The sequence below is a fragment of the Oreochromis aureus genome, linkage group 3, assembly GCF_013358895.1.
Source record: "Oreochromis aureus strain Israel breed Guangdong linkage group 3, ZZ_aureus, whole genome shotgun sequence".
Lineage (NCBI taxonomy): Eukaryota > Metazoa > Chordata > Actinopteri > Cichliformes > Cichlidae > Oreochromis > Oreochromis aureus.
The window spans coordinates 23,939,722-23,965,833 of NC_052944.1; the positions used below are offsets into that span (position 1 = coordinate 23,939,722).

General features: G+C 40.0%; 1 protein-coding gene across 2 annotated transcripts in view; it reads right to left on the reverse strand.

Annotated features, from left to right (window-relative positions):
* Positions 1 to 216: 216 nt before the first annotated feature.
* The window catches only part of LOC116327703 (NACHT, LRR and PYD domains-containing protein 4C-like), a 44,271-nt gene continuing 18,375 nt past the window's right edge, over positions 217 to 26,112 (reverse strand). For both annotated transcript variants that reach the window (XM_031749350.2, XM_039609680.1), the window contains 6 exons: positions 14,191 to 14,419; positions 12,215 to 14,021; positions 10,827 to 11,000; positions 8,066 to 8,239; positions 1,966 to 2,015; positions 217 to 1,822 (listed from right to left, as the gene is read on the reverse strand). In XM_031749350.2, coding sequence (XP_031605210.1) covers positions 1,269 to 1,822; positions 1,966 to 2,015; positions 8,066 to 8,239; positions 10,827 to 11,000; positions 12,215 to 14,021; positions 14,191 to 14,419 — 2,988 coding nt within the window. In that variant the 3' untranslated portion in view covers positions 217 to 1,268. The remainder of the gene's footprint in view (positions 1,823 to 1,965; positions 2,016 to 8,065; positions 8,240 to 10,826; positions 11,001 to 12,214; positions 14,022 to 14,190; positions 14,420 to 26,112) is intronic.

Below are 26,112 nucleotides of genomic sequence, written 5' to 3' on the forward strand. Positions count from 1 at the left end.
TTAACCAGCAGTTTAAAATTTGCTTCAATGGACTCAGTCCTGAATATCTACAGCAGGGGTCTCAAATTCACGGCCCAGGGGCCACTTGTGGCCCACGTCACCCCTACCCCACCCCGTATATTGGCATGAAGAAATATAATGCAATTCGGCCCTTGAAGTTACTTTTTTTGTTAGGGAGGATTTGTTTGCTGTTGAGTACAATATTAAAATACGTTCTTTAAAAAGCAAAAAAATAATTTAATATGAAGGCAATACAAGCAGAGTACAAACATGTTGAGGGATTAAATCTATTAGTTCAGTGAGAGAGTCAAAAACTAATGTGTACATTTATGTTTGCGTTTTTATTCCGTTAAATACAAACAAATTTATAGTAGAAGGGCTGCCACATGACTGGCCAGCTTATTTAAGTTTGAGGTCCGTGATCTAGATATTCTCAGTCCAGTTCTGAGTAAAATAGTTCATGACATTTTAAAAGTTAGCTATACGTAAGTATACATGATGACAGTGACAGCCGAAATAGTTGGCATATTGTTAGTTGCCATCATTTCATTCAAGTAATTCATCACAGCTGAGCAGAGAGCACTCACTGACAGACATAAACAAAAGTCTTAGAGATGTTTTCTTCATGTTCATTGTTGAGTTTGACGTCTACTCCTCCAGAAGCTGAAAATCATGAAACTTCATATTTGAAACTGTAAAGAGACCCTCTTTGACACAGTGAACCAGAAACTGCCTCTTTAACACGTTTTTATATCCTCTGTTCACAATGAAAAACCATAGATGGTCACAATCAGGAAAACTATTTTAGCACAGCTGTCACCATCAACATGGTGTTAATTTTGATAGAAAGTCTGGCCATTGTTTTACTTACAACACAAGTAGTAAAGCAGGACAGGTAACATGGAAGAACTAAGGATCAACCAACCAAAAGACACAATAATGAGCCAGATTAGGGCAAAAGTAACAAAAGAAAAAACTCATATCTATACAAATCTGTTCATATATAGGAATAAAGAGAAATTGAGTTTCAATGAAGAACTGACACAGAGCAGCCCAAACTCTGCCTTTAGTGTGGAGAGCATCTAGTACCTAAAGATACCTAAAAAGGACGCACAATATGGAGCCTTTCCGAGCTGTCATATGCAAGAGGCAGAGTACACCCTGTGCTGCATGTAGGAGATACTGTAGGCAGCAGAGAAACATATTTGCATAAGCTACGATTGTTAGAAGCAATTAATACACTTTCACCCATCTGTAAAGTGTGTATACTAAACTACACATAGAAACATTGAGGAATCAGAACAGACTGTAAATCCAGGATAAAGCGGTTCAGTGAATGTGGTATTGGAGGTGTGGAGGTGGATCAGAGTGTCGGAAGAGACTCTGTAAAAGGACAGGATGCCAGCAGGATAGTCCACATACACTGCTACTCTGTGAGAGATGGGAGAGGAGGACGAGGAGGAGGTGGTGGTGGAGGAGGAGATGGATTCCATTCTCTTGTTATGCCAGACATATCGAGGACCATCAGCAGAGCAGAGCAGACTCCAGGAATGATCATTAAATCCAAACTCTGTGTCACTACCTCCTTTCCTTCTGATTCCTCTGTAACTCACTGATATGCAAATGTCTCCACTCCACTCAACCTCCCAGTAACAACGACCATTGAGATCATTTCTACACATCAGCTGAGACCAATAATCAAATCGGTCTGGATGATCAGGATATGACTGATCCTCCTTCACATATATCACCTTCTTGTTGTTTTCGGACAGCTTGAGGTTTGTATTTACGGTGTTTGTGTCGATTGTGAGTTCACAGGAATCTGATGGACAGAAAAAACAAAAAACAAAAAACTAAATCCCACTGCTGTTATTAATCACAGATATGAATAAGTGATGTGACAGTTTAAAGATGTTAGAATGTGTACTACCTTGTTTTAATGAATCACATTAAAAACACACTTACATTTTCTTAGACCTCCTGGTCTCAACCAATGGACTCCGGCAGGCTCCATCCTGAAAGAATGAGGAGGGTCAAATGAGCATATTTTCTTTCAGCATGCACACATGGAAATTACATCACTCTTATAGATAGTTAGACACGAATAGAAATGTAAAGTTCAGAGATTGAGCTTGCACTTTTTTTTTTTAATATAAACCTAATCTTTGGTATTGGGGTCCAGACTTCTGATGCTGGGAAGATGACTGACTATGAATCATAGAGACATCATCAGCATCAGGTGTCCTATTTGGCTGCTGAGTGAAGCAGCATCTGTCTTTACCATCTAGTACCATGAGGTTAACTTTTTTTAATCAAACAGAAGGACTACTTTGGAGGGTATTAGGACTAGTAGACATTTACAGTGGTTATTAGACACAGTATGTTGGTAAATTTGTAGTTTTTAGTTTTTCTAAATAAATGATCAACAATTGAAAAGTGGATATTAAAGACAGATATTCATAAATAATTGGGATTTTTTTGATGAGGATTTACAGTGCTCTGTCAACAAAATCGCAATTTCAAAAACTTGAAAGACTTTAAAAAGATACAAATATTGAAGAATGCAATGATTCGCAAATTTCATAAACCCACATTTTATTCTTAATAGAAAATAGAAAACATATCAAATCTTTAACCTGAAAAAACATAGTTTTAAGAAAAGTATTAGCTCATTTTAAATTTAACAGCAGCAACACATCTCAGAAATGTTGGGACAACATGAGGCTAGAAAAGTAAGTGGTACCAAAAAGAGGGAAAAAGATAAAAATTTTGCAATTAATTAGGCTAATTAGCAAATGGTCTTACCATGGGTATAGAAAGGATATCTTAGAGAAGATCAAAAGAGGTTTAGTGGCATGCAGATCAATAATAAAATATAGATTCTTTCGAAACCAGATATTTATGTTCTAGAATCAATTTTCATATTAAATGTTTTTTAATTTTTGTATTGTGGTAAATGTGTAGTTTATCATTAACAGGAACACACTGGAAAGTAACTATGTCATTGGGATTGCTTAAATGATTGGAACTAATTCTTCTTCCACCTGTAATTGTGATACTATCCAGGTACAGAGGGAGAAAATGTGGAGCTGTTGGGGACGTGTGGCACTGCTGCTGAATTCTGGAAAGTGATTTAAATCTAGGCTTAGGTTTTTGTGTTAATGCTTATATGACAGGAATTCACTGCATCCTTAAAGCTACAGAATTCCATTTTTCAAGTGGATTATATAAATTAGGTATCATTAAAACAGACATTATATTTTAGAATAATGTTCACCTAAAATTGGGAAAGACTGAATATCTCATTGTATACGGTACACAATATTATAAAAATATTCAGAGAATTTGGAAAAATCTTTTTTGCAAGGGACAATATTTTATGTTTACCTTTACTGTATTTTAACACAATATAGCTAATTTTTACCACTTATATTATTATAACAGGATTCGCGTTCAGTGTATTTGAGGGAACTTATTATTTCATTTAGAATACAATCCTATTGGTATATCTATCATCAGTGGTTACCATAAACTTAAGATTTAAGTATCATTCACAGCATTATACTCTAGGTAGTGCTACAGAAGAGCGAGTATAAAGGGAGTGATGTAGCAGGTCATTTTAAATGCAACATTTCTAACAGCTCAACAAATACAAGGAAACACGAAAGAGTTTATGTGCAGTTTTTCAGATAATATGTCTCCTTGCTATAGGTACAGCTATAGCTAGTAGAAATAGTATAATTTCACATCTCATTCAAAGACTGCATGAAAACACATGGCAGGCATTTCAATACAGTGAACCTATGAACCAACACTGTGAAGGCCCTACTGTACAGTGCTGTGCACAATTCACGTTTCAGATCATCAAACATATTTTAAAGTTGGACAAAGATAACCCAAGTAAATATAAAATGCAGTTTTTTAAATGACAATTTAATATATTGAGAGAATACTGCCATCCCAAAGGATCCTGGCCCTGTGTGAAAATGATATCTCCTTGCTAAATGATTAACTAGCTATGACTATCCACAACTTTTGGAAAACCAAGTACAATTTCACTAGCCAAACCTAGGCCTGATTACTGCTAGACATGTTCAGTCAAGAAAATACTTAAATAGAAGCCATCTGACAAAGTGAAGTAGGCTAAAAGATCTCAAAAAGCGACACATCATGCTGCGATCTAAAGAAACTCAAGAACAGATGAAAAACAAAGTCACTTGACATCAATCAGTCTGGAGGCTTTGAGATTCCAGCAAACCACAAATCATCCAGGAGAAAACAAAACAAAACAATAAGACAATGGACATCCATAACCGAGTCCCATGTTGAAAACCACAGCTGACGAAAAAGAACAAATTTCCCAAAAACATCTCAATGATTCCCCAAGACTTTTGGGGAAAATATTCTGTAGAATGACAAGAGAAAAGTTACACTTTTTAGAACGTTTGAGTCCTGTTACATCCATCGTAAAAATTAACACAACATTTCATAAAAAGAGCATCATACCAACAGTCAAACATTGATGGTGGTAGTGAGTTGGTCTGGGGCTGCTTCAGTACCACCAGACCAAGTCCATCAATTATGACTTGCCAAAATTGATGGACTCTGCTTTCTACCTGTTCATGCCCTGAAGCTCAAATGCACTTGGTTTATGAAACAGCAAAATGATCTGAAACACACCAACAAGATCACCTCTAAATGGCTAAAAATAAATACTGTTAAGATTTTGGAGTGACCTGGTGACAGTCGGGAGTTAATCCAATTTAGATGCTTTTGCATGATCTTAAAAAGGCTATTCATGCTCAAAGAACCTCAAATGTGGCTGAATTACAACAATTCTGCAAAGAAGAGTGGGCCAAAATTCCTATCAAGGGATGTTAAAAACCCACTGCAAGTTATTGCAAATTCTTGCTTGGAGTTCTGGCTGCCAGTAGCGGCACAAGGACTTCTTAGGTTTAGGGAGCAATTATTTTTTCAGACAGGGCTAAGTAGATTTGGATAACCTTTTTCCTAAAAAAAAAAAAAAAAAAGAAAGAAAGAAAGAAAAAGAAAGAAAGAAAGAAAGAAAGAAAATGGAAAAAAAAGAAAAACTTAAAAATTGATTAAAAAACTGCATTTAGTATTTACGTGGCTTATCTTTGTCTTATCTAAAAAAATGTTTGACAATCCCAAAGATCAAATATGCAAAAAAAAAAAAAAAAAAATACATCAAGAAAGAGCCAAACATTTTTTCACAGCACAGCATATTGGGAAAAGAATGTAAAAGATCGAGCTGTTAGGCAGAAAGGAAAGAGGAAGACCTTCATGGATGTAGTGAAGGAGGAGCTGGTAGAAATGCCCTTCAAAGAGTTAGAAAACCATTAAACTTAGGATTTAGCACACAAAGCAGTAAAATAAACATTTTCATTCAAATAATTATTTCACCCTTAAATGTGCTTGCTGCACTGCTTTTTATTTCTAAAGTGATGGCTGCACTTTTGAAATAAGCTCGGAAACTTTAAACTGAATACATTTGAACATCAAAGATTACTGTATCACACACATAAAGGAGACATGGACATCCCTTTAGTTTGTCAGCAGATCAGAGTGAAACTAATTGTATTAACTGAACATGTATTCTTGTTGTATGTCCTAAGTTTTAATAGGGTTTGGGGGATACCTCACAGTGGTAAACATGAATATAACCGTTTTTTTGAGAAATGGTTCTGCAATCAAATTCAAAATGGCATTAGAAAAAAAATTTTATATTTTCAATTTTCAATTCTGAATAAAATATGGGTTTATAAGAGTTTTACAAATCACCAGTGTTGGGAAGGTTACTTTTAAAATGTATTCCATTACAGAATACTGAATACGTGCCCCAAAATGTATTCTGTAACGTATTCCGTTACGTTACTCAATGAGAGTAACGTATTCTGAATACTTTGGAATACTTAATATATTATCATGCTGTTTACAACTACGTGAATGTACTATTGCTGTGATTTATTACTGTTACTGAAGGTCCGCGGCTCCGAACCGTAGTAAAGGGACCTCTGACTAATACGGTTCCGTGTCGGGCTGGTAGCCGAAAACTAGCTTTACTTTGTTGTCTGGGTCAACTTTGCTTGCGGAGACAGAGAGGCGTTGAAAGGCTGCTCCAACGGAACTTATTTTTCCGGAGGAAAACACGAACACTGTGTACAGTTGAGTCTTAATAGCTTACTTACAGCTGAGCTCGTCAGGCACTCTTCTTGGCTGCTGTGGTTATTATTATATTTACATGCTTCCAGCTGCCGTTTTTGCTCCGTGACAGCTCGGACTTTTTCTTTCTCTCTCTCCCTCGCTCAAAGACACATAACGTGTATGGCAGTCCATTCTCCCTGCAGCACGGACTACACTGCCCATGAGGCATTCTGCCTATTAGCTTAGCACAACAACAACAACAAAAAGGCGCTCTCTCACCCAGGAAACACGCAGAGAGAGAGAGAGAGAGAGCGCGGCACCCTGTAACCATGGCAACCGTAACGCTGCCGCTTGGAACAACAGAACAGCTGTCAAACAAACCCAAACAATCCTGACTCGCGAGAATATGAAACAGGGAAGTACCGCAGTGTAATCCATTTATTTCAACAAAGTAACTGTATTCTGAATACCACCTTTTTAAACGATAACTGTAACGGAATACAGTTACTCATATTTTGTATTCTGAATACGTAACGGCGGTACATGTATTCCGTTACTCCCCAACTCTGCAAATCACTGATTCTGTTTCTATTGACAGTTTAACTTTTAGTGAATTGGGGTTGTACATTCTTACAAGTAAAATATATTTTTTGTCTAAAGCAGATAAAACTACCTTCTAAATACTTTAACTAAAGTCGGCATTAACCGTATAATGCTATGAATTAAAAATGCATTGATAAATGGAAATCCAGTCATAACTCTAAAGTGATTTCCAATGCAATATTGCTGTTAACAGAGCCTAAGTATAACTAAAGCTGTTAACCTAGGAAAACTTTGTAGAAAGAAAATATTTCCCTCCCATTCAGGATTACTAAGTTATTGATTGTAGTTTCCAGTATTAGATTCTTCCCCTTGTCAATGATTACAGTGACTTTTCTTCTAGGCCTTAATGAACGAAACAAACAGATCAGCATCACTGGGATTTGCTGATCCCGGGTTACCCATTGATCTGTAATTTCAATACTTTTGTCCCTGACACTCCGTTAAGTTTAGGAATTATTTCCACGTTTTCCACTCTTGCATACAGAAGATTTCACAGTCAGGCTCCTGTGTCTGTAGACAGTTTCCACTATCACTGTTCATTTTGCTCTCTTAGTTCAAATAGCCTAAATTTACTATCTGCCCCACAAATCTGTCTATGGTAATTGAGATTTTAAATCTCTACCACTTTCAAAGTTTTTTTGTTTATTTCTCCGTTTGTACAATTTTTAGTTTCTTCTGCTTCTCTCACTGAATCATAGTCTGCCCCACCATAAATTCAAGCACAGGACGCAAGAAAGAGAGATGAGGAGAGAGAGGCATCAAGACAACAGGTGTTTACCAAAATCAGGCAACCTGGACTATGAATTGTTTTGCTACAGCACAATTACAGCTGTATTTTATGATCTCAGATCTATTAGCGCTTTTTTCAAAACACATTCTTAGGTCTACTTGACAGGATTATCATGCTTTTTCAATTTTTAATCTCTCTTGGATGCCCCAAGTGCCCTTTTCTTGGGGCATTTTTGTGTGCGTGTGATGCGATTCCATATTACATTCTTGATGAATTTGGGTTGTTGTTATTCAGCCTGGTTCTCTGTGCCCCTTTTTAACTTTGAGCACCCATCCCTTCAAACATCTCTACACGGTCCTGGTGTATGCTATATATCAGCCTTGCCAAGCATTCTGTGACTCTTGTCTGTGGAAATGCTATAAATAAATACTACATACTATTTTGCTGCCTTGCTTTTCAGTACAGAAAGCAGTAAGTAAAGAAAAGATTTAGCTACATTTTCCTTGCTTTCAGTCTCTTTGCTAATTTAGGTTAGCATGACTGAATAATCAGTCATTCTCTCCATACCTGAGTTTTTCCGGGTTCCAGCCTGTGCCCTTCATTCCAGCCGACAGCAGCTTAATTCCTAAGTCTCCTGGATGATTGTAGCTCAGATCCAGCTCTCTCAGATGGGATGGGTTGGAGGTAAGCGCTGAAGCCAGTGAAGTACAGCCTTGCTCTGTGATCAGACAGCCTGACAGACTGCAAACACACAAAATAACAATTCACCTGTGATCACTTAACTGTTTGCGTGTGTGTGTGTGTGTGTGTGTGTGTGTGTGTGTGTGTGTGTGTGTGTGTGTGTCTTGACTGATTGAGGGTTGTTTTGTTTTTTTTTTGTTTTTGGGGGGGGGGGCAGATACAATGAATCCATCAATTCAATTCAACATTATTTAAATGTGACAAGTCACAACACATGACATCAGTTGCCTCAAATTGTTTAATAATGCACATAAACTTTTCGAAACTCTAGAAATTAAAAGTCTGAACTCTGGGAGCAAAGTGCCCTGTTGGGATAATATGATCTTTATGATATGAAGCAACCTAATTATTCAGGACTTTGTACTTGAGAAGAATTATTTTAAAATCCGCTCTTATTAGGGATCCTATAAAAAGAAACTAACATGGATAAATGATCTCTCTTTCAGAACCTGTTATTTTCGCTCAACTGAAAGCTTTTCAGGGAGCTTTAGGAATAGGTTGATGATAATAAATTATAATAATCCAGCCTGGAAGTAAAATGCATGATCTAGTTTTTCAGTAGCACTCTGAAACAGGATGTTTCTAAGTATAAATATAAGATGAAAGATGACAGTTCTACATATTTGTTTAATGGGCATGCTGAAACAAATATCCTGGTCAAAAGTGACTCCAAGATTCCTCCAGTATTACTCACAGAAGCCAAGGTAATGCCATTCAGGCTAAGTATCTAGTTATACAACACGTTTCTGAGATTTTTATGGCCAAATACAATAACCTAATTTTTTCAGAATTTAGGGGAAGGAAATTAAGGGTCATCCAAGCGTTTATGTCTTTAAGACATATCTGTAGTTTATAACTAACTGATTTGTGCCATCTGTCTTCAGGATAAAGATAAATGGGTCCATCTCCATGAAAATGAAAGGAATGTGTTCTAAAAATAATTGCATAAGATAAGATAAGATAAGATAACCTTTATTAGTCCGTGGAAAATTTGTTTTGTTACAGCAGTGGACAGTCCAAAGTTGCATAGAAAAATTAGAGAAAAACACTGGAATAAGATATCAATAAGATACTGTACACAGTAGAATAGAATAAAATAAAATACTATATACAATCAAATAAAATAGAATACAAATGCTATATACAACATGGGTATAATACAATGATGCCAGAAAGAGTATTACACTTAGTGTTATTGCTATTGCACATGTGTGGATGTGTGCGTTTGATCAGTTGAAGTCTTTGTTGTGGAGTCTGACAGCAGTGGGGAGGAAAGACCTGCAAAATCTCTCTGTCCCACACCGTGGGTGCCGCAGCCTGCCACTGAAGGAGCTGCTCAGTGCTGTCAGAGTCTCCTGACAGGAAAGCATGTATAACATAAGAAGTATTGGTCCCAGCACAGACCCTTGTGCATCTCCAGAAATCACAAAAGTTAATCATAATTTGAATGAAAAAAAAATGGAATTTAAAAGATACGATTCAAATCAGTGGCATTTATTTAATGCCATATCCTATAATATGACTGATTTTATTCACCGTTGTAAAATGTTGAAGCCAGCGGTAACAAATGTGGCACTAAGGCCATAATAAAATCGGCAGTAATTTCACTAGTGATGTTTCTGTGTTATGATGAACCCTAACTTAATCCTAACTGAAAGTCTTCCTCCGCCAATGATAACACAGCTCTAATCAGAATTTTTGAAATTAATGGAGAGTTGGAAGTTGGTCTATAATTAGCTGGGCTTTTTAAGTAATGGTTTACTTACCCCCACCAATAAAGCCAGTGGTCATAGATGGTTATCTTATGTCACAATTAAATTTCCAGATATTTTTGTGTTATTCATTTTTGTTCAAATCTCAGTGACCCCAACCTCAAGGCCAAGGCCAGAGATCTGGCTTTGTGAAAATCTTTTGAATGCAGTAGTACAAGAAGGAAGTCACCTAGGATTTTCAAATTGATACCATAAGTGCATCTACTAAAAATCTTAGAAAAGTTTGAATCTCAGTGACCTTGACCGCAAGGTCGGAGGTTTACTGCAAATCTACAATAACTTGAGAACAAAGCAACACAGAATTTTGAAGCTGATACCATATGTTTTGTTTATTAGGAGGCTGAGATGTAGCACTGGGAGTCGTCAGTACTTTTGGATATCTGTAGCTTCTCATGTTTGACTTCTTTTTGGACATGGTATTCTAACTAAAAAAGTTTTTTACTTTATACTGGAATTCTGCATTGGGGTCCAAATACTTAATAATGAATCCTTAATAATTAAAGAAATTGGTCACCATGATTGCAAAATAAATCTAAATCTCTATATAGATTAGTGCATGAAAAACCATGTTTTTCTTAATTGTCATGCTTATTGGTGACTTTTAACCACTTCAAAACAAAAAAGTAAAACAAATACCAAAAAAACCCCAGACAAACAAAAAATAAATGAATACGGAAACAATTAAAACAAGGCCTAATAATACACTCAAAGGTAATTAAAATGTCACTGGATAAAATGTTTAGTTATTTATGCAATAATATAAATTGATTAATCAGATTTGAAGTCATCATCAATGGAAAAGTCTGAATCCTTACCTGAGATATTCCACTGCACAATGTGGACTCTTCAGTCCAGCACATAGAAGGGTCACTCCTACATCCTGCAGGTCATTGTTACTGAGATCCAGCTCTGTCAGACTAGAGGATGGGGAGCTGAGGACTGATGACAGAGCTCCACAGGTCCTCTCAGAGAGATTACAGGCATTTAGTCTGAAAAATCAATAACATTTTACCAACATTTTCACCACAACTAATTCTTGTAAAGCACAATTACAATTCTATATCGTAACTGAAACCATGGAGGAGCTGGTAGACAGTGTGGGAGAAAGTACTCAGGGCCTTCAAGTTACACACTATGAAAGGCAGCAACAAGTTTAATGTTCAGAAACCTAAAGTATGTATCAGCAGCAGAATGGAGCTAAAAATAAATGTTTGTTTCAGTTCTAAGAAGCTTTGAGTATTTTGGATTAGTAGCACTGCTGTGTTTGTTGCATCATATTGCTGTGATTGTTTATATGCTTTATATATTCTGAGGTAAGTTGATCTATAGTGTTACATCATATTCTATAAGGATGTTATGTGTTTGTTTACTTTCTGCCCAGTTTGACCCATTTAGCAGAAGTCAGCCTGTTTAAGGCTCTGATATCTATTCTGTATGACTTAAAGCAGTTATGACATGGTCTGATTTTCTCACCCAATAAAGGAATATTTCATATATCAGTCTATTATTCATTCTATCAGAAACAGTTATCACAGCTCGTATGTTTGCTTTTTACACATATATGTAAGCATTGAGCCAAATTTAGTAATGCCAACATATTGAAATAACAATATTTGTCTCTTGACAGTGTATATATATATCTATATATACACTATCAAAGATACTTGTCTTTGAGTGAAGATTTAAGGTGATATGAAATATAAATAACTGCAAAGTGAATCTTTACTGACGCTCAGTGTTTGGCACAGAGTTCACTCACATGAGTAGAAACAAACAAACAAATGAACAAAATATGTTCTCCTTCATTTCCATAGGATAGCAGCTGTCCATAGGATTTTCAGGACATATTTGTCCGCTTTGCTTAGCCCATCTGCGGTATATCTTAAATACCCATCGATTTTCTTCCACTCATCTGGGGTTGGGTTACAGAGGGAGCAGCCTAGCAGAGAAATTCAGAGCTCTCTCCCCAGCCACCTCCTTAAGCTTACCCAGGGGAACAAAGAGGCGTTCCCAGGCCAGCTGAGACATATATTCTTTCTATCATGTCCTGGGTCTATTCTGGAGGACAGTTATTTCATTCAAATTTTTAAAGACATCAGCAACCATTACACTGTTTAGGTTTTTTGAATTGTGCATGTGCTCTTGTTTTTGTTAAGTAGAATCACCATTTTAAAAATAAAGAATTGAGTACATGTTTACTTACAGAGTTTTGTTTGAGGCTTCGACTACTGGCAGCAGCTTCAGAAGAGCCTCTTCTGAAGCGGAGTATTTTTTCAGGTCAAAGACATCCAGATCTCTTTCTGATGACAGTAAGATGAAGACCAGAGCTGACCACTGAGCAGGAGACAACAGTTCTGTGGAGAGACTTCCAGAGCTCAGGGACTGTTGGATCTCCTCCACGAGAGAACAATCATTCAGTTCATTCAGACAGTGGAATAGATTGATGCTTTTTTCTGCAGACAGATTTTCACTGATCTTCTTCTTGATGTACTGAATTGTTTCATGATTGGTCTGTGAGCTATCTTCTGTCAGTGTCAGGAGACCTTGTAGGAGGGTCTGATTAGTCTGCAGTGAAAGACCCAAGAGGAAGCGAAGGAACAGGTCCAGGTATCCATGTGGACTCTGTAAGGCCTTGTCTACAGCATTTGGGTAGAAGTATTTTTCTACAGACTCACTTCTATCAGACTTTTGAGAAACTGTTTGTTTTTCTTCCAGGCTATTAACTCCAGAGTTAACGAATGTCAGATGGACATGTAGAGCAGCCAGAAACTCCTGAACACTCAGATGGATGAAGCAGAATACCTTGTCCTGGTACAGTCCTCTCTCCTCTTTAAAGATCTGTGTGAACACTCCTGAGTACACTGAGGCTGCGCCGATATCAATGCCACACTCTGTCAGGTCTGATTCATAGAAGATCAGGTTGCCTTTCTGCAGCTGCTCAAAAGCCAGTTTTCCAAGTGACTCAATCATCTTCTTGCTGTCTAGAGTCCAGTGTGGGTCTGTCTCAGCTCCTCCTTCATACTTGACCTTTTTCACTTTTGTCTGAACCACCAGGAAGTGGATGTACATCTCAGTCAGGGTCTTGGGCAGCTCTCCTGCCTCTCTGGTTTTCACCACATCCTCTAGAACTGTAGCAGTGATCCAGCAAAAGACTGGGATGTGGCACATGATGTGGAGGCTTCGTGATATCTTGATATGGGAGATGATTCTCTTGGCCTGCTTCTTATCTCTGAATCTCTTCTTGAAATACTCCTCCTTCTGTTGGTCAGTGAACCCTCTGACTTCGGTCACCATGTCAATATATCTAGGAGGGATCTGACTAGCTGCTGCAGGTCGTGTGGTTATCCACAGGCGAGCAGATGGAAGCAGGTGCCCCCTGATGAGGTTTGTCAGCAGTATATCCACTGAGGTGGACTTCGCAGAGTCAGTTATGATTTTAGATTTCTCAAAGTCCAGAGGAAGTCGACACTCATCAAGGCCATCAAAGATGAACACGATCTGGACGTTTTCAAAGCTACAGATTCCCGCTTCCTTGATTTCAGTAAAAAAATGATGAACAAGCTCCACCAAGCTGAACTTTACCCCTTTCAGCACATTCAACTCTCTGAAAGTGAATGGAAATGTGAATTTAATGTTCTTATTGGCTTTGTCTTCAGCCCAATCCAAAGTAAACTTCTGTGTTAGCACTGTTTTCCCAATGCCAGCCACCCCCTTTGTCAGCACTGTTCTGATGGGTTTATCTCCTCTAGGTAAGGCTTTAAAGATATCTTCTTGTGTGATTGCTGTTTCTGGACTGTCAAGTTTCCTAGATGCTGTTTCAATTTGCCTGATCTCATGTTCATCATTGATCTCTGCAGCCCCTCCCTGTGTAATGTAGAGTTCTGTGTAGATTTGATTCAGAAGGGTTTGGTTTCCTGCTTTAGCAATCCCCTCAAACACACACTGGAACTTGTTCTTCAGGTTTAATTTAAGTGCACGCTGACCCCACTGTACACCTTTAGAGGAAGTTCCTAAAGGAGGAAAATGACAAAAAATAAAATTGAAGAATTAACCAATTGCACATGACCCCCCCACACCACAAAAAAAACAAAAAAAACAAAAAACAAATTTGAATACATGCCGGACCATTTTGTGAAATGCTTGTTTAATAGATGTCTCTCTTTAGAGAACTCTTCTTACTGCTCTGCAGACGATTAGCCAACTCCTCTTGATTCATGTTCCTCAGGAAGTGCAGTGTGATCTTCACAAATGCCTCTCTGCTGCTCCTACTCTGTTCTTCATCCTCACCCTCTAACACCTCCTCATCTTCCCTCGCTTTCTCTGAGTTTTCTGGTTGATCTGGATTCAGAACCTTCTGGATATTCTTCAGCTCGTTCTTCACAAAAGTAACAATGTTGTTCTCCAGGAGCTGGAACATAATACTTCATTAGTTATTCAATCATCCACAACCTTAAATGATTCGTTGGTGGATGAAAAAAAGGACAGAAAAGGCAAAACACATACACACATACACAAATCAAAACTAAAGAAATCAGGAGACAAAAGCTAGTAGTTTCGTAGTGGTTTATACAGTGGTCCCTCGCTATATCGCGGTTCACTTTTCGTAGCCTCGCTGTTTCGCTGATTTTTTTCTGCGCAACATTGCATGCTTTTTTTCTACATCCTGATTGGCTGTAGACCATTATCAATCAATCTCCTCTGTGCCATGTCTCCTGTACCGTACAGAATATGTTCAGCTTGTCAAATTTACATAAATCTTCCATTGCTAGTGGTGTGACTCTGAAGTGCTGTACTGTATGTTTGTAAGTAACAAACACAACAATGCCAACGAAACGTTTTGTACCGTCAAAGGCACCTGCGGTGAACTTCTTCACAAATAAAATTTTAATAATTAGAGAAAAAATTACCAATAATATTAATGTAATATTATCTACAGCTACTTTCAGTACCATTGATATTCATTTAGACTCCTTTTCTCCAATCGATCCTTCCAAACCATCGATGTGTCTTTTAGACCCCATTCCTACAAAACTGCTCAAACAAGTTCTGCCATGAATTAATGCTTAATCTTATCTTAAATATGATCAACCTCTCTCCTATAATCAGCTATGCACCACAGGCCTTCAAGCTGGCAGTAGTTAAACTTAAAAAGCCATCCCTAGATCCAGCTGTCTTAGCTAATTATAGGCCAATCTCCAACCTTCCTTTCATTTCAAAAATCCTTGAAAGAGTAGTTGTCAAACAGCTAACAGACCATCTGCAGAGGAATGGCTTATTTGAAGGGTTTGTCAGGTTTCAAAGCTCATCACAGCACAGAAACAGCTTTAGTGAAGGTTACAAATGATCTTCTTATGGCCACTGACAGTGGACTCATCTCTGTGCTTGTCCTGCTAGACCTTAGTGCAGCGTTCGATACTGTTGACCATAATATCCTATTAGAGCGATTAGAGCACGCTATAGGTATTACAGGTACTGCGCTGCGGGATTTGTATCATATCTATCTAATAGACTCCAATTTGTACATGTAAATGGAGAGTCCTCTTAACACAAAAAGGTAAATTATGGCGTTCCACAGGGTTCAGTGCTAGGACCAATTCTATTTACATTATACATGCTTTCCCTAGGCCAGGCATGTCCAAAGTCCGGCCCGCGGTCCAGTTTTAATTGGCCCGCAAGTAATTTTATAAATTGAATAGAATATGGCCCGCACTTCAGCTTTTGCTTGAGTGTATTGCACTTCTTAGTTTTAACACCAGGGGGAGCTGCTGTTGATCAAGGCAGTTGCTCCACCAAAAAGGAAAATCACAGAAGAAATGTACCCCCCAAGTTACTAAACATGGCAGAACTAAAGTGCGAAAGATAGAAAGTCAATGCAGAAAATTTCAGACAAGGTGGGAGAGTGAATATTTCTTCAAAGAATTCAAGGGGAAGTGTATCTGTTTCATTTGCACTGAAACTGTGGCAGTTATGAAAGAGTATAATGTACGACGTCATTATTAAACCAAACATCAGGCCTATGCATCCTACACTGGTGCTGAGCCAGAGCAGAAATTAAAGCAAATGCTAGCTGTCCTGCAGGGTCAGCAACAGTATTTTTTTCATGCTCAAATTGTCCAGGAAAAGGCTCCAATAGCAGCTATGAGGTCGCCCAACTCATCGCAAGACATGGCAAGCCTTGTTCAGATGGAGACCTCATAAAACACGGCCTCGTTAAAGTCACCGAAATAATGTGCCCGGAAAAAGTGCAGGACTTCAACAACGTCAGCATGTCAAGAAATCCAGTTGTGCGACGCACTGAAGACTCGTCAGCCAACATTAAACTGCAACTGTCTGATAAAGCTGTGCTTTTGATTTTTACTCTATCGCATGCGATGAAACCACCGATGCCACAGACACCGCACAGCTGCTAATTTCTTTGCGGGGAGTGGACACTTTAGGTGAGTAAAAATATATTCCACAGTACCCGTGTGTTAATGTGCAGGTACACATGCTTCAAATATCAATAATGCGCATCAATTCTGTCACTACCCTGCTTTTGCGCACCACTTTCTTATATGCGTTTTTCTTGTTAACACACAGAGTACACACCGCTGTGCACAGCGCACGCACACGCAAAGTCAGCTGATCTCATCTGATGCAGATCTGCTCCTTGATCAAGTGACATTTGTCCGGATTTTTGCCACGAGTGGCGTTCGATCAGCACCGCAGCTGGATGGCCCGATTTACATGCCCAGCGCAGCTGATACTCACCAGAATAATTTACTAAAATTATATGCACTCCTGTTATTAAGTCCAGTTCAGTCTGTTAATGTTGATAATCGTTTCAAACGAACGTTAATAGGTGTGTTGCTAAGCCTAAGAACTTAAATAACAAACTTGAAATGTACCCGTCCCATTTTCCCCTTTATTGTTTTTTCTCTGTGCTGTAAATCTTCTGTCTAAGAAGAAATCTGAGGCTGCTGTTCTGAGAATGAGGTACCAAAGCTTTTTCTGAATAAATCAATAAAGATCCATTTATGGAAAACTGTGATGAAGGCAGTTTTGTCTTTAATTATATTCAACAATATAACACATTTGACCACTTTTAAATGATTTTTAATACAGTAAAGTTAAGGTTATATACCTAATTTCTAGTAAGTGGCCCAGCCCCTCCTATATTTTTATGTATGTGGCCCTCAGCGAAAAAAGTTTGGACACCCCTGCCCTAGGCAGTATCATTAGAAGACATAGTATACATTTTCAGTGCTATGCAGATGACACCCAGCTCTATCTGTCCATGAAGCCAGGTAACACACACCAATTAGTTAAACTGCAGGAATGTCTTAAAGACATAAAGACCTGGATGGTCGCTAACTTTCTGCTTCTTAATTCAGATAAAACTGAGGTTATTGTACTCGGCCCTGAAAATATTAGAAATATGGTATCTAACCAGATTCTTACTCTAGATGGCATTACCTTGGCCTCCAGCAACGCTGTGAGGAACCTTGGAGTCATTTTTGACCAGGACATGTCCTTCAATGCACGTATTAAACAAATATGTAAGACTGCTTTCTTCCATTTGCGCAACATCTCTAAAATTAGAAATATCCTGTCTCAGAGTGATGCTGAAAAACTAGTTCATGCATTTATTACTTCCAGGCTGGACTACTGTAATTCTTTATTATCAGGATGTCCTAAAAACTCCCTGAAAAGCCTTCAGTTAATCCAAAATGCTGGAGCAAGAGTACTGACAGGGACTAGAAAGAGAGAGCATATTTCTCCTGTATTAGCTTCCCTTTATTGGCTTCCTGTTAAATCCAGAACTGAATTCAAAATCCTGCGCCACACATATAAGATCTTAGATAATCAGGCCCCATCTTAATGATCTTATGGTACCATATCACCCTATTAGAGCGCATCGCTCTCGCTCTGCAGGCTTACTTGTGTTCCTAGAGTATTTAAAAGTTGAATGGGAGGGAGAGCCTTCAGTTTTCAGGCCCCTCTTCTGTGTAACCAGCTTCCAGTTTGGATTCGGGAGACAGACACTATCTCTGCTTTCAAGATTAGGCTTAAAACTTTCCTTTTTGCTAAAGCATATAGTTAGGGCTGGACCAGGTGACCCTGAATCCTCCCTTAGTTATGCTGCAATAGACGTAGGTTGCCGGGGGATTCCCATGATGCATTGCGTTTTTCCTTTCCAGGGAAACAAAGAGGCATTCCCAGGCCAGCTGAGGCACATAATCTTTCTATGATGTCCTGGGTCTATCCTGGAGGACAGTTATTTCTCACTCACTATGTGTTAATAGACCTCTCTGCATTGAATCATACCTCTGCATTGATGGTGCTGATGGCAGCCCAGTTCTCTGTGATGTGCTGTAAGCCTTGCCACATCCACCTGGGGTCAGCAGAAGAGTAGAAGCCATCCAGCTTCTATTTGTACTGCTTCTTAGCCGCTGTAATGGCTTTCCTCAGTCCATACTTCGCAGCTTTGTACTCCGTCTCATTGCCTGATCTAAATGCGAAAGACCAAGTACGCAGCATGTGTCGTACCTGACTGTTGATCCAGGGCTTCTGGTTTGGGAACTTTCTGACCTGTGTGGTGGACACAATATGGTCAACACAGGTGCTGATGGACCCAGTCAGGTATTCAGCATAATCCTGTATATTGAAAGAGACGTTCTCCATGGTGGTTGCAATTTGAAACACATCCCAATCTGTTTGGGCAAAGCGGTCCTGTAGGATGCTCTCAGACTCTGGGATCCACACTTTAACAGGTTCGATGACCGAGTTCGATTGTTTCAGTTTCTGCTTGTAAGCCAGGTACATGAACAGAGAGATATGGTCAGACTGTCCAAAGTGGGGATGTGGTGCAGCCCTATATGCACCGTGTATGTTGCTGTAAACATGATCCAGGGTGTTCTTGTCACAGGTGGGAATGGCCACATGTTGTTGGTATTTTGTACAATGTTCCCTCTAAGCATGCACATGTGCGCAATTGCGCACTGCTGGCACGGTCTCTGCGCACAGAAAATCTGCGTTGCGCACAAAAAAATCTAACCTGAATTGAAATTAAAATTAATACTTTAACAATTCTGTTTTGCAGTGCTAGTCAGTGAGTGACTGGCTGCTCCCGTATGGGATTAGAACGATGCCACCTTATCCCATAGTCCAGCCAATAATGCGATTCACATTCGTATATACGCATCCAATCAATGTCGTTGACAGGCTATGACATCGTCCTTATGTGCCGACACCAGTGTTTTAGCTAGCAAAGCGGCGTGGCTGATGTGGAGTGAAGCCACGTTATTGACAACGTGTACAACCATTGGAGATGTGAGCAGGACAGACGGAACAATTGAGGGGAAAAGTGTGGACTTTATACCAGTTTTAAATTGTGTTGATAGGCCACGTAAAACCAGAGTTGTGATAAAAAAAATATGCAATGTTTGGTTTTCTTCCTGAATACTGTCGTTGTTTATATTTTTACTGCGGGAAGAAACGGTAAAAACTGCGTTTTATAAGGAAAACGCTCGAAAGCACTCTCCGCCTATGAGCAAAAACAAACTCCACCCCTTCTCCCTTTCCTATTCGTCCAAAAAAGTACCATGTCGACCAATCAAAAATGATATGGCAACGTGGCATCTAGTTGTGAAGAAACAGGGGGAAGTTTTAGGAGTGACGGCGGTGCTTTGAAATGTGAGAGATTTGAGACGTTAAGCACAAATCTTGTGTAGTTAGTGTGTAGTGTAGTCAATAGTTTTGTTGTGTGTGTCAGAACAATGAGGAGACTGCTGAATGTTACAGGTGTCACAGGAGTGATACATCTCCTGTTGTCAGGCCTGCAGGTATCAGGCTGTTGTTCTCCTTTATAGTGGACAGAAATTATTTTTTGGAGTGGCACAAATGATTTGTGTCACTGATGCTGAACAGCTGTTTGTTCTGTAAAGAGTTTGAAATGTTTATTTTAAAATGCCTTGGCTGCATTAAAAAAATAGCAGCAAAAAACTTTGTTGTTTGCTAAACTGAGTTACTTTTTTGAAGAATTTACTATATAATTAATTGCCCAGCATTAGTCATTATATACTATATTTTGCAGACAGAGAGTTACAGAACTCTCTGCCAGACCACAGACTGATAAAACAAGTCAGAGCTTTAAAAAAGAAAAAAAAAAAAAGAAAGTTGTGTTTTCGAAATTGGAGTTCAAGTTATTTTTACTTCCAATACTGTTAACATACTACACAGGTAAATGACTAGATTTCTTTTTACATTTTCATTGTAAGTGGGCTAAAGCAGTTAATTAAAAGTAGTCTAACATAAATGTTGTTAGATTTGTATTGATGATTATCATTTATGCTTAGAAATATCTACTCATATATGCTTAGAGTTTTATAATTAGTTGTAGATTGGTAGAGGTTTGATCCTTAATAGTCTGCAAATTTCGTGTGCATTCCAGAGTGTTCTGGCTTTCACACCCACATCTTGGGAGCATGGGAGAGGTCGTACCTTCTCTTATTGTTTATGGTAGGATAAACGTATCTATATCTGTTTTAGGCTAAGTGCCTTTTGTTTAGATGAACTGCTGGACTTCCAGGCCAGCAGGTTTAGGGAAGTCATTCATGGGTTCACATCTTGACACCCCCCCCCTCCCCCCCCCACACACACACACACACACAAGGTATTCTTTGTTTACATGCATACGTCATATGTTAATGAACCTATGCATATTCATGTAACCTCAATAAAAGAGCAGTGTTACGGGGGAGCGGACGAGAGCAACTGGGGTCAAGCGAAGGAACGGCGTTTGTCTGGTTCTCTCCTGTGCACGTAAACAATGAAATTACATTGTCTTCAACGTTCCAGCTAATAGGGTTAAGCTACAAACCTATCATTAATCCCTGGTCCCTGGAGTCGGCATTCACCGAGGAGAGAACCCTGACGTCAGCGAGACGTGAGAATTTTTCATCGGGTCGGTGGATTAGCTGTCCGTTTTCTCTCCTCGACGAATGACGATCGGCGGGATCTGAGGCTGATATTACACGCTAAGCAACACCAAGTAAGTTCCTAGAGCCCGACTCTATAACCGTGTGGTTGTGTTGTCCTCCGTCACTTTGTGAGGCGTTGAGAAGTTCGCTAGCGATAGGTACAGACCACTTTGTGAGGTACTGTAGTGAGTCCTCCGCCACTTTGTGAGGCGTTGAGTTCTCCGCCACTTTGTGAGGCGTTGAGAAGTTCCGCGGAGTCCAGACTGTGCTGGACAATAGGCCTATTTTGTTGTTGTTGTTGTTGTTGTGTTTGAGTGTGTGTGTGGTCTGTGACACGGTTGTGGTTATCATGGGTTCCCGAGCAAGTAAGACTGCCTCACAGGGAGACGACACATTTATGCAAGAAATTACTCCCGGCAGCACGAGGTATTTATATTATCATAAACAATGTGATTTTGAGGGTAAACTGGTTACTGGACAATGCCAAATGTTAGAAGTTTTCAAAGAACATAGCGGCCTTGAAGAGAGTGCGGTGAAGGCCAGCCCATATCAGCAGCAGTTAAAACATGCTTTGATGAATGGCTTTCACTCACCTATTGCTGATTTCATAAGAAAACAAAATGTTAATCATAACTCTGACGGGTCCGCTGAATGTATGAACTGGACCCGCCATGCACAAGAAGCAATTAAGGAAACACAGAAGAAGTCACAAAGCTCTGCGGCCGCTGCCTTCTTAGCAGACGAGACCTTTTTCCAGGGGCAGACTGGAAGGTGGCAGAATAGAGGCAAGAATGGAGGAAGTAGAGATAGGTGGAGACCTAGGGGCGGACAAAAGCGAAGGAATGAAAAGTGTCACAGGTGTGGGGACATAGGTCACTTTGCCAGAGAGTGCCCTAGTCGCAAACCCGAGTAACCCCAACTGTAATAAATGACTGCCCGTCAACACTGCCAATATACACATATGTTTAGATTATTCTTTAGATTTCCCTGATCAACAACAGCCTGTGCTCCAGACCATTAATTTAACCAGTTGTTAAAAGTAATTTGCATTAAGCTTAGGGTTGTTCAAATTTAGTACAATGACATATGAGCTGAAGTAAACTATGCAAATATTTAAACTAATGACGTGCAGAGAGGCACTTGACCTGTTTGAAAGACTGTCATTCTAATATGAGCCATTGTTGAGATATAGAGCACACCTATGAAAACAACTAATATGCTGAACCCTGTATGAAGTAGCTGAAAACTACATGATGGAGAAGCTGAATTAAATATGAAAGTGCAAGTTTTTGCCATGGTGGGCAAAGCACGCAACCACTGTGTGAGGTTGCGTTGCTGTCTCTTCTGAGCTGGTGAGCAAGCTACACATTATCAGATCAGGAGCTGGCTGAGAACTCATCAAAGAGAGGGAAACAGAACTACAGGTCCTTCTCAAAAAATTAGCATATTGTGATAAAGTTCATTATTTTCTGTAATGTACTGATAAACATTAGACGTTCATATATTTTAGATTCATTACACACAACTGAAGTTGTGTGTAATGAATCTTTTGCATACATCATATGTTAATGAACCTATGCATATTCATGTAACCTCAATAAAAGAGCAGTCCATAAGTTGCATTTATTAAAGTCACCTGTGATGATAAAAACAGCATCTAAATGAGTTGTCTCTAATACGCTGATGATGCCATGGAGTTTGCTGAGCGCTGCCGCAGAGTCAGCACGTGGATGGATGCAATCAATGGCCAAAAACACAGCTGAGAACTCCAGCGGCAGATAGGAAGGGCAGCATTTTAGGATTAAAAACTCCACGTCTGGAAAACCATGCTTCTGGACATTTGCAAGTCTCTGCACCATGACTTGTTCATGAACACACACACACACCTCCTGTGATTATCGTCACCGGAGGCAGCAGTTCGGTCTCCCCAGTGTAGGGAGTGAGTCTGCACCTAAACGGCGCACTCCGGGACTTTGTCTGAGAGCCAGGTCTCGGTGAAAATAAGAGCATTCTCTAATTTCCCGCTGTGTTGTGATCCTGGCTCGTAGTTCATCCAGTTTGTTTTCCAGGGACTTCAAATTGGCCAGCAAGAGGCTGGGTAGCAGTGGTCGGCTAGACCTAACTTTTAGCCTGGCATGGAGCCCCCCCCCGGCTCGCTTACGTTGCCGTCTTCGAAGTGCACTCCTGGGGTCGGCTGACTCACTGGGGCTCGGTACGTCGGGGCCTTCCTGGAGATGGTTGTGGTGGCGGTGTCTACAATGACTTGAAGCTCCAGTGTAAGAGTAAAGTCCAAAGGAAGGGTAAAGTGTGAGTTACGGAAGATTGTGTGATTTACCAATGTCCAGTTGTGCCGATATGTTAACAGTGCACAGCACTTATCCAGTGCAAAAAAGAACAAAAACCAAACAACAACAAACAACAAGTAGGCATCTGAGAGCAGAGCAAGCAAACACGTCTGACACCGAGGGGCGCCATGATTATCATTTCTATGCCGATGACATTCAGCTGTATATGTCTTTTAAGTAGGGCTGCCACAAACGATTATTTTGATAGTCGACTAGTCACCGATTATTTTTTGCGATTTGTCGACTAATCAGATCATGCATCCGTTGGATGAAAAACGTACAGCTTATTGCACCAGCATGCATCTGCTTTTATATAACTATCATTAGCTTACAGCTTTAAGTGTTTAAGATATGTGCTAACTAAAAATAAAGACAAGATGATAGTTTATTAAATTTTAAACAAATTTGCAGATTGTTTCGGTGAAGTTTAATAAACTCCTTGCTATCTAAAATATAACAGGACACCGGAGTATATTCTCGAGCATCTCACACATCTGATAATCAGTTGTCTGCTTGCTGTTTATTCAGCTGTGTAAAAACTATAACTTTAATCTCAGCCAAACCGATTTACTCAGGAACAAATTAAATACTAAAAAAGCCAAACAATAACATTTTTAAGTTATCTAAGTGACTTATGTATGTTAAACCTGAGTAGCGAAAGCAGGCGGTGGGTTTGAAAACGATTTGCCGGGAGTCCGGTGTTCTCACGGGCTCTAGTGAGCCTTGCCCCCGGCTAGCTATTGAGCTGGTGGGTAACAGACGTCTCCGAAAATGTCGGAGCGCTTTTGAAAATATGTGATGTCTTGATAAACTGACCAGATATTTGAGGTTTACACAGTTACATTCTCGCCTGAAAATATGTTAAACGTTTATTTTGTGACCCAGAAAGAATAATAACAGTAATATTAAAACTAACTAGCTGCCGCCATTGTTGGAAACTGAGCTGGGCTGCGCTATGAATTCTGGGAGAGAGCTACTTCTTCTTCTTCGGGGTTTAATGGCAGCTGGCATCCTTGTACATGCAGTGCTGCCATCTTCTGTTTCAGTCCCTTATTACACTCTTAAATCCTACTACTTATTCCTGCGTCCTTTGTGATCTTACAAAGCTTCAAACGACGCGTCGACTATTAAATCAGTCGTCGACGATTTTGATAGTCGACGTAATCGTGACTAGTCGACTAATCGTGGCAGCCCTACTTTTAAGCCTCATCAGCTGGACAGATTGTCCAACCTAGTCTACTGCTTAACTCAAGTTACTGGTTGGCTCTCTGGCAATTACCTTTTTATAAACACCAACAAGACTGAGACCATGATTATAGCTCTTCCTGAACTATTTTCTAAAATCAGTCGGGTTCTTGCTTCTTTTTGTCCAACTGCTAAGTCAAACACTTGAAATGTTGATATAGCACTTCCAGCGCCGCTCCGAGCTGGCAGCCAGTATCAGCAACTCCGACCTGACCGAATCCTTTTTTTCTGTTTAATATATGTTTCTCTGTTGTTTTGTGTTTATTGTTTTTGTTCTTCTATTGTGGACTGCTGTCCCCCACAATGGAGCTCAGAATTCTATGGACAATGGTGTTCTTTATTACATTTTTTACGGCGTCTTTGTCCGGAGAGCGCGTGGAGGTCCGACCTCCCATTATTTACAGCAGGGATCAGCTGTTAGCCCTCGGAGCCTCCGCTGCCCTGCCTACCGCCGAGCAAGCTAACACCCCCCGCGAGGTGAGGAGGAAGAGACGCGGTACTCGGGCCGGGATCGGGCGTCGCAGTAAAGTTAGGAGGTACCGGCCAGCGATTCCATCTATTATTATGGGGAATGTGAGATCTCTCCCCAATAAAGTAGACGAACTGGCAGCCCTTACCCGACATCACAGGAGCTACAGGGAGTGCAGCCTGATGTGCTTCACAGAGTCGTGGCTAACTGCGCTAACTCCGGACTCATATGAAAACATGGATGGTTTTCATCTGATCCGGGCTGACAGAACAACGTAGAGTGGTAAGAAGAGAGGAGGGGGTCTGGCTGTGTTTGTGAACGATGGATGGTGTAACTCTGGGCATTTATCTATCAAAGAGACGCTATGCTGTAAGGACATCGAGCTGCTAGCGGTTAGCATGAGACCGTACTATCTACCGCGAGAGTTTACACACGTCATTATGATAGCTGTGTATGTCCCGCCCTCTGCTAGCGCTGCAGCAGCCTGTGAGGTCCTGCACACTGTAACCAGCAGACTCCAAACACACCACCCTCAGGCCCTTTTCCTGATCTCTGGGGACTTTAATCACATCTCCCTGTCCTCCACTCTCCCCACCTTCACCCAGTATGTCACCTGCCACACCAGAGACAATGTAACATTGGACTTATTGTATGCCAACACCAAGGAGGCATACAGCTCATCACCTCTCCCTCCCCTGGGGGGCTCAGATCACAATCTGGTTTATCTCCAGCCTGTGTATAAACCTGTAGTACACAGAGAACCAGCAGTGAAATGCACAGTAAGGAAATGGTCGGCAGAGACTGAAGAGGCCCTGAGGGACTGTTTCCCCCTGGAGGATGACCTCAACAGCATCACAGACTGCATTACGGATTACATGAACTTCTGTGTGGACACCACCGTACCCATCAAAAAGGTACGTTGTTTTTCTAACAACAAGCCATGGATAAATCCTGAAATTAAGGCTCTCCTCAAGGAGAAGAAGAGAGTCTTTAGATCTGGAAACAAACAGGAGTTGTTCAGAAGAAGCTGAAATGGAAGATACGGCAAGGAAGGGAAAACTACAGGAGAAAGATGGAAGAG